At 36.4% G+C, this 13,046-nt stretch overlaps 1 protein-coding gene across 1 annotated transcript; it reads right to left on the bottom strand.

The window, feature by feature from the left end:
- Window positions 1-1,287: 1,287 nt before the first annotated feature.
- Window positions 1,288-13,025, bottom strand: LOC149729479 (uncharacterized). Its single transcript, XM_089886475.1, has 20 exons — window positions 12,863-13,025; window positions 10,833-11,037; window positions 10,325-10,491; window positions 9,931-10,112; window positions 9,354-9,469; window positions 8,906-9,075; window positions 8,381-8,498; window positions 7,802-7,977; window positions 7,344-7,571; window positions 6,668-6,876; window positions 6,145-6,275; window positions 5,464-5,614; window positions 5,087-5,150; window positions 4,360-4,524; window positions 3,803-4,004; window positions 3,322-3,608; window positions 2,885-3,031; window positions 2,700-2,776; window positions 2,141-2,283; window positions 1,288-1,908 (listed from the first exon to the last, which is right to left on the bottom strand). Exons 1-20 carry the CDS (start codon window positions 13,022-13,024, stop codon window positions 1,769-1,771), a joined length of 3,240 nt encoding a protein of 1,079 aa, XP_089742601.1. The 5' UTR covers window position 13,025; the 3' UTR covers window positions 1,288-1,768.
- Window positions 13,026-13,046: the final 21 nt, after the last annotated feature.

Genomic DNA, 13,046 nt, shown 5'->3' with positions numbered 1-13,046 from the left:
TATTGCATGTGGTTTGGAATGCTATGTTTGTCGGAGCATTGAGCTGAAATCGTAAATAGAACCGCCATTCGGAGGAAGCAATAATAATGATATTCCTTTTTGTTTCTGTATTTAAAACATCGGTTCGTATATTATATTTTTATAAATTACACGCTTATATAATTTTCTTTTTACAGACCCCATTAAGTGATAATCAGAAAAATAGTGTTGCGGAATAATTCGACAATATCATCACGACTTTATAAAAACGCCCGTCAAAGCTGATTACTGTTTTTAAATATTAAAAAAGTATGTTAAATATAAGAACATAGTATAACATCAGGTATAAGAAAATGCGAAATAGACCCCTGCCTATTTTCTTCATGCTTAGGCTATATCTCAGTGTTTGTTTTACAAAACTAAAACTAGTTTTTTTGAGACAAAATCAAACTGTACGAAATATTCAAGGTTGTTTTATGAAGCTATGAAACTAGTTTAATCATTCGCACACGCAAACTAAAAAAATTCTTCGGCTTTACTATGATTTAGCGAGCATTAAAAATTGCATCTTAATATTTTACGGGCGTTTTATAAAGTCGTGATAATACGGTCGAATAATTCTGTAACCTTATTTTCCTGATTATCATTAAATGGAGGTCCGTAAAAAGAAAATTAAAAAAAGTCTCGTCTGACAAAGTGTCCAATCTTTCGCCACCCTACTATATATTTCTCATGATTTCCATACTTGTCGTTTTCTCTAATCTGTACGAATTTTGTACTGATCGCTTATATGTACTTTGTTATGAAATATTGCCCTATGGCAACCCGACCTGTCTGTGACTCGTCACGCAATACGCGAACACACTGGTCTTTACACCTTTTTATTGGAGACAACGGGGGTTTCCCCATCATACTAGTTAGGAGAGGTGGGGTTACCCATCATATCATAGCCTACTAGATACAACAAGCGAGCGCACTTCGCATGCCGTATACTGTGTGCAGCCACCTTAAACGGTTCTGGTCGCATGGAAAAGAACAACTGTCTGACGAAGAAAAGAAACTGAGAACAACACACCACAAACTGAGCCAATTTTGTTTACCAGTCATTCATTTTTTTTATTGTTTGAACAAGCAACAACGAGCAGCGCGCTCTGGATTTACATCTCGTATACCTTCGCACTTGGATTACATCTCGTATACCTTCGCACTTGGGACATTTATTTATCCTTCGCTGTCATGACCAATATGTCGCTATATTGTTTGAGAAAAGAAAAAGGTTCGGCATTTTGCGCTGTACATAGGACTATATTTGGCCAGGTGTCCACTATATTTTCTTTTCAAATCACCTTGTATGGTCATGGTTTATTTGATTTAAAAGGTGTTTAACGAAACTATTGTTTTTAGAGCAGATAGGAAGCAAAATGTAGAACACACGTAGGGCGGGGTCAAATACGAACTTTCCTGCAATAGAAACGCTGTTTTCCCGCAAAAGCGAATATCTACGACCCGAAGAGGTTTTCTTAAAAAGATAAGACTTAATTTGAAAATAACATTTACTACTGGTTAACAACACTAAGACATTGATACGTTGCTAATGTAAACTACAGTGAAAATTAAGCAAATTAATGAAAAGCAAAGCACAGTGGCAGAGTGGAATGAATAAACAGCTACAATGGAAAAGGTCAACACTTTCAATGACAGAAGGCCCTTTGCAATACACACAGTGTATAAAAAGCACAGTGTTGGTAGTAATGGTGGCACAGCAGGTAAAAGTCATCCAGGTAAAAACTCAAATCCAGCATTTAAACTTGAAGAAGGCAGCTAAGTCTGGGTCGTCAATATCTTTTCTATGAACACCAGCGTATATGTTTTTTAACATCTCAGTTTTAAACTTGGAATCCAGGATTCCCATGTATTTTTCAAGAACTCCTGAGATAAACGTTTGATAATAATGTAAATGCCATACTTACATAAATATATCCAGGACAAAATGTGTTTTTTTGAGTAAGAAGAGCAAGGAACACATCGAGAAAAAATTATGTTACACTAAACATACAGTAAACATACAGTAGTTTCGTATTTGAAAAACTCCATACTGTATAAGCACCATATGCTTAGCAATACATATGGCAATTAACAACACACATTGAATTCTACTCACCTATCCCCATAACTCTACCCCACTTAACCATATGTTGAACAAGTCTTTGATCTTCATATTTCTCATGTTTCATCAAAATACTAACGATCTCACCGCTTATATAAGCGTCGTCAAATGAATCTTCTTCTCCCGAACTTGGAAATCTATAATGAAGTATATATGCATCAATGCATGTATATCATGAACATATGAAGTACATGTAATATGACCTGAAAAGGTATTCAAGGGTACATCACAAACTTTAAAAATTTACAGCAACAATATTTAGTTTTTGAACATTTTTAACAAATTTAGCCACTATCCTACAGATATGAATTCTATATCTCGCATCACTTGAAATTGTGAAATGTCATTAGTTTTACGTTAAAGCAATCAGGGGTGCATGAGTTCATCGCAAAAATTTTAGGGGTTCACCAACCCAAAAAAGGTTAGTGTGCACTAGTGTAGGTATTAAAGGAAAGAGACAATTGTTATAACATGTCTAATCATACACTCCTTGTTCACTTATAAGTTACCACGTATGTAACTTTGTTTAATATGTTAGAAACAAGGTAAATACCGGCAATAAATATCAACTGCGGCCAAAGGGTCCGAAGGTACCAAGAGATCAGCCAACTCAATATAAGCGTCGTGTATCTGGGATACAAGGTTATTTACTATCAATTCATATTAATCTCATGCATCATGGCGTGCCACACGACCTCACCCACATAATAAAACAACACACGATTTTATTTCACTCACTTCAGGAGCCATCTTGATAACTTCTTCATATCTTGTTCGTGCGTTCGATTTTTCATCGTCAGTTCGCGCAAGGGCACGTGCGAGTCCAAGACGTGCATGATGTGTCACTCGGTTGATTGGTGCAGTTGCGCTTACGACAGGGGTGGTCTGGTGGAAGGTACGCCATTTTATTAAATGTTCAAGTGAATGTATAAAAGGATATAATATCCATAAACTATAAACTCATATTTGCTTTTAAAATATTTGTATTTTTATCTAGTATACTCAAAAAAAAAAAAAAAAAATACTTTATCTTTTCCTATACAATCATTTACAATAAGTCATACACCAATAGTTTTTTATTGAAGTCATATTAGGCTTATCACCTTATCACATTAAAATTAAGTTATATTTAACTTTCAAATTAACCATAAAGTTAAAGAAACCCTCCTACTTACAGAAGCCACAGGTTGAGGAGAAGCCGCATCTTTCTCACATTTTGTATTAGAAGATGCAGCAGTTGGTGTCGCGGCTCCTCTTCCACCACGGGCAGGTGCCGCTCGACCTCTAGCTGGTGCAGCCCTGGAAGCTGCACGACCTCGTGCTGCAGCACCACGTGCAGGGGCCGGAGCCGCTCTTCCACGACCCCTCGTGCCACCCCTCGCAGCAGGGGCAACTTTTGAAGCTTCTTTAACTTCTTGCTTTGGTTTTTCAGCAGCTTCCTTTTTTTTCCACCATTTCTGTTCTGAATTTGAAACCAAAAAATTCTGTTGTTTTTACTTTATTCAATTCTTAATTTTTATTTTATTTGTAAAATATTTAGGAAACTCAACCCAACAAAACATAGGAATATACACATATGTTCAAAACAAACTCTTTGGCCCCTCTGATAAATATCTCTATTACATTACACCTTGTACCTTTCATAACAGAACATACCTTTAATGTTGGCTGGCACGTCACCAGATGCTGGCTTCCCCTCCAAGTTAATACTGGCTTCCAAACTTTGCCTTGCCTCAAGTAAAGGCTGATGGTCTTGCACACCAAGTGCTAGGTTGTCATATATCATGAGTTGTGACATACCAAGTAGATATAATGATTCACTGTTGCATGGGTTGAGGGTGACAAGCTTCTGGGAGACCTGGGTGAGTTATACCATCATGGTTAACACTATATGGTTATACCACAGGTGTCTAACTGCAGCCTTGAACACAATTTTTACTTATTTTAAAAAATCTTGAAAATTTGTCACAAACACCAAAAATTTTCCACAAAAACAGTAAAATTGATGCAAGACACTAGTAGTCTATACTGGGGTTAGTAAACGTGGCACTAGCTGAGAAGATGCAAATTCAAGGATCTAAACTGCTGCTAAAACCAATAACTGCAGTTGCTCAAATCCAATGGTGCCTTATGGAATGTCTAAGTTGTCGGCCAAATTAAAAAATAATAATTGCATTAATTCATCAAACAAAGGCACGCAAATTAAAACTCACTTTTTCTTGCAGTGAAAGAAGTTTATTATCCCTGGTGATGGTGCTTGCACGAATCATCGCTGACAAGTATCGACACCTCTGTTCGATCCACACGGTGTCACTAGGGAGCTCGCTTATCATGATCTCCACCAACGCATAGTGGGCATCGAGAAGTAACCACTCTATCTGAGATTGAGAATATAGAAGTAATTAAAGTTATCAATGTAATTATGCCTCGTTAAAACACCCAAAATCAACAGATAATCTGCATATGACATAAACTATTGCTATATTTCCTTTTCAAATAATATAACATATACAGCATATATAACATAAGTTATATATATATATACCATACATAACCTACACATTTATTTATATTTTCAAACACGGTCAAGATCAGATTAAATAAAACCAAGAGACAAGGGAATTACTGCCCTTGCTGTTATGTGCTTATAACGTACACACAATGTAAAAAATATATTATTTGACAATATATGACAAAAATTTTATTTCATACCGTATCGAGATATAATTAATTAAAACAGCGAAAATTAAGCATAAGCAACAAAATATCAGTCGTTAAAAAGAATTATCGGCAATAACTAATTGTAAACGTTTTAAATCTAAGTGTTGTAACATGTCAACATAACTAAGCTAATAAAAATTTAGTTTTAAATAGACAGGTTGTGTTAACCTAGCACACATGAAACCTTACTACTATGTAAATATAAAAACGCAAACAAACCTGTTGGAACAGAGGTCCTCTGTGGTATAATGAACATAAAGCCATTCCCGCAAGTAGGCAAACACTGTAAGTAGAAATACAAACAAATAATCAAGTGTTTAAATATAACGATGACATGATAAGACATTTGTGCAAGTCTATAGACCTAATAAATATTCACAAGTCCAGTTTCATTTCTATCTGCTTTAATTGCTCTTACACAAATATGTAATAGACAAAAAGAATTTTACTTTTTTTTCCCCACTGAACCTATACTCAAAAAAGTCGCGAGTATATGGTTATATATTCTTATATATTTTTATTTACTATTAAATTGGATAATAAAACAAAATGAAACATAGATCACCTTACCCCAACCTACTATATATTTAACTTACCAATGATAAACATCCTTGGACGACCTCATCCCTTCAATCTTCTTCATCTTTAAGTTATCAGCGAGCATGTGAAGTCCTCGGATCACCTGGATGTTGGTGAGACGGAAGATATCTTCAGCGTGAAGGTTGGTGGAAGATGAAGGGGTGATGACTGAGGAGGAACATTTAATGGATGATTTATGTTAAACAAGGGTAACAACTTTCGTGCAACTGCCGGCCAACCTGAACTGTGCACGGTCTTAAGGACCGTAATAATATTAAGTGTTGTTGAATTGTGATGTAACAATGGCACAACTTTTACCACCTAAATAAAAGGCACAGTGTATTATAAAACACCGTGTTTATTGCTGATTAGTTATATATTTCATTAAAAAGAAGTTCCACAGTATGTAACTCGTAAGCTGGCACGAGGTGTATGAACACCCGTGTTATAACGACTGTCGTTTTCCGACCATGCAAGGATAAAGTAAGTTACATTCATTCATTCATAACTTTAACAGAGTGAAAAAAAAATATCTTCTTTTAATTTGGTAGCACAGCCCTTAGGTTGCCAACCCCAATGTAAGTCTTCCAAGCACAATAATGAAATTGCCATAGAATTATTTAAAAAAAATCAGAGTCATAAAACAGCAACAGTTAATACATAACACAAATAAGCAATAATGTACTTGCTTAACTTACCAGAAGTGTCTGCTTCTGTTTGCCTTCGAAGCAGCAATTGTTCAAGACCTTCATGTAAGAAGTTGATTGCTTCATCTGCTCTATCACCTGGCCCACTATCTTGCATGCATAATGCTAGACCAAGGAGGAACCTGGGTGGGATTGTACGTGTTATAACTAGATTGTGAGTATCAGGTGTTCACACCATGTGTTTCCGGGGTATAGAAAGACACCCTTTTTGTAACTCAACAGTGAGCATAAGATGTATAAATATACCATGTGTGCCTGGTGCATAAATAGACATCCATGGTGTAACTCAACAGTGAGAATGAGATGTATGAATATAGACATGTGTGTATGGTGCCTAAGAAGTCACCTATGTTATAACTCAATAGTAAGCCTGAGGTGTATGAATACACCATGTGTATTTAATGTAATATAACACACGACACCTATAAATTACGATGTCCTTCCAGCATAACATGCGTGTCTGGTACATATGAAGACACCCATACACAGCCCACAAACACACCTACCCACCTACCTCGCCTCCACACTAGTTGGCTTCAACCCAACAGCTTGTTGTAACCTCTCTACTGCCTCCTTGTGGTCCCCACGCTCGATAAGCATCCTACCAAGGTGAAGGTTGCACAGATGATTGTTGGGATCAGTGGTCACAGCATCCATGTACTTGAGGTAAGCTTGTGATAATGGCTTACTTTCATCCCCACGTTGTAAAGTAGATTTCTCATCCTGGATGAGATAAATAATATTATATGGATACCCGAAACCAAAGTGTCCCCGGATTGACGCTGGACGGCAGTGCTAACACTGATCGCATATGTTTCCATGGGCAAGACACCTAGCGGACTTTGCTCCAACGCAGTGGTCACTAATGGGTTGTCCAAATTGTAAGCCATATCAAATAAAAATCATACACAAAGTTGAAAAGTGTGGTAACTCGTAAGAACCAAGGATAAAATATGCTGCCAATAATATGCGTCTGAGTGCGATGAGGTGTAGTGTTGGGGTAATGGGCCAAATCTGGCCTCAATCCCAGGTCCTTGACAAGGACCTCACCCATAAAGTAAAAACAAAAAAAATAATGTTCTTGGCCAGATTAACATCATGTGGCATAAAGCCTCTCCTCATTAGAATAGATGTTTTACAATGTAATAACTATTGGATTGTTTACTGAGTTTACAAAGAAAGTATCTTGCCTGTAACGCTTGCTTAGACCTCCATGCATACAACATTTGAACATGATCTGCTTTACCAGATTGTCCACTCTCAAGTAAAGCCTTGTATTCCTCATCTATACCTTTCAGTTGTAAAGCAAGAGGTGCATTAGGTGGAACTCCACGTAACTTACAGATGGCCATGCATTCCTCTAATCGTGAACTATCCTTGGCTTCCTTGTCCAACCCCGCACCTATTGCTTCATCCTCCTGAGAATAAATGTGTGGAGTTTGTTATATTGTTGTTGTATATATATTGTCACAGGATGCCAGACAGAAAAAAATTACTGGTTTTATCGGTCTATACAAAGAATATTCACAGAATTAGATACCTGCGGCCCCTCAACTCTAAAAGAGCATTGTTAATTGTTAAAAACAAAATAAAAAAATATGAAATATTCAGCGCTATTGCAATCCCATCTTATCCCACAGTACTATACCTTCGTAGCAAGCCCATACATTTCATCCAACAAACGTTGCTCCTCAAGAGCATGGGCCAACATCAGGTGATTTTTTGCTTCTTTACCTTTAGCTTTAATAGCTCCAGCAAATAAGACACAAGCTTGCTGTAATTCATCTGAAGGTGCTTGGCCTTCTGAGTAGGTGGATGGGTCACCTGCGGTAAAAGGTAAATATTAAAAACATACATATATTATCATTGCGGTTGCATAAAAGTAAATATTACAAACATAGTAGATTCCAAAGTGGCAGGCCAATCTTGGATATTTCTACACTGCATTAATCAGGTGACATTACAATAAATTGGCTACAGTTGTTTAACCAGATAGTGAGTATAACTTAATAAACTATAGGTGTTTCAGTAGTCACTAGTGAATCAAGGTGTTACCCAAAAAAACTTGGGTTAAACTGGATTTTCTAATTAAAGCTCACTGTATACTTAACTCGAATAACACTTTAATAAAAAAGCCTCTTAGCTATAAAAGGGATATTCGAAAAACTTGTAAAAACAAGTGCATAAGATAACTGCATTAAACCATAGTTTCCAACAGTTTAAACACCTGGTGTTTTTGGTAGTTTACTTCTATAAGCCTTGCAATGCTTCTCAGCTTCCTTCAGCATAACATCAGCATTGCTACCACTAGCCATGTGTTGTAAACGCTTCTCCCAGTTTCTTACCTATGTTTGTAAAGAGCTTATGTTTAAGGGAATCGAACATTACATGTCAAACTTTGCATAAATTAAAGATAAATCTGAAATAGAAATTTTGGGTATTTTTGTGATCATTTCAAAAGAAACTGCATATTATAAATGAATGCATTTTAACTATAAATTAAAACAACATTGGGTATCAACTTAGGCGCCAAACTCTATACATGGGAAACAGGGATAGTTGGACACACATTCCTATATAACAAATATAACGAGGTCATTTCATGTTCATTAAATAATGCAACACAGGAGTCCCAGGGCCAGCCTTGCTTAATCTGCCACCCCAGGTTTGAGTTTGACATCCATCAAAAGAAAGAGAAGAGGTGTTTGAAAATCCATAGTAGGTTTGGTGAACAGTTCCCCCTACCGCTCACCTCTACTTTATGTGACCACGAACTTTGGTTGTTTGCATTTGAGCTTTCAAACTCAGCTTTGTACCACGGTGTGTTGGTGACTTTATTTACATCAAGGTCTGTACTTGGTTTGTCTGGGCTGGTGGTGGCAAGTTTGGCCAAGTTGCGCAACTTCACTTCATCTTTTGCACCTGGTGTTTGTGTGGTTTTAACATAACATATAATTTTATATACCTCTTCTAATACAACAGATCATATTCATATTATTTAAAAATGAAAAAAAAGGGAATCCACAACAAAGCAACAGTTGTTAAAACATGCTATGGGTAAATAGGGGGGGGGGGACATCAGTTAGAAAGCGTGGTTAAACTCGATTTGAGTACTACACTACAGCTTCGCAAATCAGTAAAACACTAAGCAGAATAAGAAATCTTACGCAGACCGCACATATTAATAACATAAACCTCACCTTTATAAGCATATACTGACAAAGCTACAGTATTTGAAATCTCCTTGTCAAGTTCACTGTCAAGTTGTCTCCAGTCTGTAGCTAGGGGGGTTTCATCTAATGGGTTTGTTTTCGATCTAAAAGTGATTTTTACATCACTACTTAACATAGTTGTACAAATGAAACACTTATTTTTTAAAGTTTCTAGCCATAAGCTGAAAATAATTTCACACAGAAAAAAACAAAAAAAAAACAAATCTTAACAGCCAAGGTTAGATGCTCCTGACTAACGTTCACATATGCTGGGCATACGCCATTGTGCCAACATAGTGGAAAATGTCTCATTTTCTTGGTTACAAATGGAGCATATGAGAATGCAGCAAACTTGTTTACCTTTTATGTTTTAAAAATATTAAGAAAATTAAAACAGCATCCTACAATAACTTATGATAGCTGTAAGACACTAGAAAATACTTTAAAGCATCTTGACTTAACCAATTTTAAAAAAAAAATTGAAAAACTTGATTGAATCTCAATGTACACTCAGGACTCAGGAGCATTTTAACCAACTGATGAAATATGTATTTAGACATCCTACCTTCTAGCAAGCATATCCATGCAAGGTTGTGACATTGACAGCTTTGTATCTATACCTTGTATGGACACTGGGTTATACATGGGTGTGAGAAGCATGGGACATTCATACTTCATGCTCAGCTTTGGATCTTTAAAGGTAACTGGCCACGGAAACTGCTTTCTTAAAACTGTGACCACGTATTCCTAATGTAAAGAAAATGAAGTATATATCCGTCATAGGTTTGAATTTTTTAAATAGAGTTCCATTGTTTTTTAAAACGTCAACCACATTTTAAAATTTTAAAAGTATTTTAACAAATGAAATAATGTCACAGTATAACTGCCTTAGTAGAGTGTCAACCCCGATTTTCTAAAAAAAGTTAAAAACACAACGTCCTGGCACATTATTAATTCACCTGCGTTTTACTGCCATCCACAGAACCAACTGCAACCACAATCCTTGTTTCACCAAGTTGTAATGGTAAGGTGAAGCTTTCATTCGACCCTGACACCATAACACTACATTTCTTGTCAGGGGCGACGGGTTTTACAGTGATTTCTTCAGTTATGCTGGGTACAGTGGCTGAAACAAACTTATTGGTTAATTTAAGACAATAGAAACTTTAATGATCGAGATGCTGATGTGTTCTCAGGAAAGACAATAAAGGTCATATAACGCATAACAGCATGCCAAGGATCTGGATTTAGGTTGGCTATAACATCGCTGTGATACCACATCTCATTAGATGTTTGTGGCTTCCACATAGGTAGGCGGCAAGACTGACAAGTGCTTTAATAGAAACACATAGAAGATCTTCCCTTGACAGTGAAACTAAGGATAGATTAACAGTAAAACTACCACTAAATTTTTTGATCTTGCCAATTCATTGAATACGAATTATTAGGACAGCCTCACTCACTTACCTATGTATTCAAAACAACCCATTGAAAATACTGGCGTCAGTTTTCCCACTGATAGTGACAGTTGATTAAGTGAAGCATCAGATGCCGATAATCTTTTGATGCGGATCAAATAATTCTTCACTGTCCCATCTTCCGATGAAACCTCGATCCGGATCTCGGTGACTCCTCCTTCTAATAAAGGAATTGATTTCTCTCCTCCTGCTCCCTGGACCATAAAATGTTATGAAACATATTATGTGTTTTCAAATTTGAAACAAAGAAATAAAGTGGAAGTATGTAAGAGTTATAAAAGTTAATGAGAATTGATAAGCATGGTGATAACATGGGTATGCAGAATCACTGGCGTCGATTTATATGGTGCAGGGTATGCAGGCCTACCCTGACAATTTTGCAGGGGTTGCAGCAACCCCTGGATTTTCAAATTATTAAAGGAAATTATTCTTAAATTCTTCTTAAATAAATATATTTAACTTTATCAAACAATTGCTTTATAGTAGTTACGCAACACCTTCATTCTCCCAACGCATAAACTAGCCGTTTTTGTACCCTGCGCGGTTACCTATAACGGCTGCGTGTTACGTCAGACAAGTGTTTACGTCACATTGATAATCGCAAAATCGCCAATTGTTACAGTAACAATTATATTATTGTGTGAGAATGTAATGTTTACTAGTCATTTCTACCTTTTAAATTTTGTCTAACGTCTACTTCCAAAGCTGCTTTTCTCCCGAAGGCAATTCGAATTAAACTTAAAACACGCGGACCAGGAGAAAATTAAACCAAAGGAATAGGTGTTCTTTTTCTGAGACGCGCACATGCCATGAATCCCTAACAACAGTTGCGTGTAAAATCAATGTAATTTGGCTGTTAAACGTGCGAAAATGAACTACCTAAATCGGGTCGGTCACTGCTTTATATTTATATATGATATTTTCTTCAGCCAAGCAACATGTTTGTTACGAAATAGTAAGGATTCACGCGTGGATTCATTACGACATAATGACAATTCACACGTCGATTATTGCAACATAATAGCAATTCACACATTCATTATTTAGCCTACATGTGAAACATTATTCTCGCTCGCAAACCTTATCCTGTTAAGTTCGTCTGTTAAAAGGGAGATCGTGGCGGTGCCGGTAATGCTCCTTTAATCGGTGATAGGCGAACGCAGCTTTGATCGTGTGTTGTACAACATGATTGACGCATGTTTAATTAATTTTTTTTGTTTCCTCGACTTTTGTTAAAATGATTTTTTTAAACTTCATTGCGCCCGTCAACCAACACAAAATTGTTACGTGTTCAATTGTGATGCGAACAACTTTTAGTTTTATGTTGCGCAATTACGAGTTTTAAAGTCAAATGTTGCATTATAACCAATATTGTGACGCAGAGAATTAACGTAAGATATTGCGCAATGCTGCACCTGTCAGTTGAATAATGTTACGTCATACGCGGTATTGTGATGTGGTCCATTATCGTACGGCCAACGGGTGACCGTCTGTCTGTATAATCAACGTATTGGCATTTATATGATGATATTTACATGTCATATTGTTAAGTTTTTTAAACACTTACCCGCAATCAACTGCCAGACTTATGTCATACCTTTTCTATTGAATGCCGCACACGTTATATGCGTGGTTTTACTTGTTCTACATGTACCTACTTTCAGCTAACATAGTGTAATGTCGCAACCCCTACGTTTTTATAAAATCGACGCCACTGTGCAGAATACATAACATAATTTGATATTTATCTCATTGGAACAGTAACAAAAAGTATATCAACAGCAAAATGCATTTTTAGCAAAAGTTTAATAGAATAATGAAAGTTTATCAAACAAATGTAAAAGGTTAAATTTGATTGGATTTAGACATAAACTTGTATACGACTACATTAAACAGACAACAACTTATAATGAGCTGCTAAAGCTAAAAAACAACATAGGTATATATTTGAAATTCAAGTTTTGAATAGCCCAAGTTAAATACCTAAGAATAGCATGAGAAGAAACATGTGAAACTCACAAAAACTTGGTAAGAAGCACCGCTGTCGCTTGTCATGCAATCCACTTTAACCTTTTCCACACTGCTTGGCACGGTGGCTTCATATTCCGTTGTGTTGCGATTAAACTTTGGTGACAATTTAGCAGGGGCTGCAGATAGTTTCTCCAAATCACAATCATCCATATTTACGCCATGCAAAAACTAA

The sequence above is a fragment of the Ciona robusta genome, chromosome 10, assembly GCF_009617815.1.
Source record: "Ciona robusta chromosome 10, ASM961781v2".
Lineage (NCBI taxonomy): Eukaryota > Metazoa > Chordata > Ascidiacea > Phlebobranchia > Cionidae > Ciona > Ciona robusta.
This window is presented reverse-complemented; position numbering and strand designations above follow the sequence as displayed.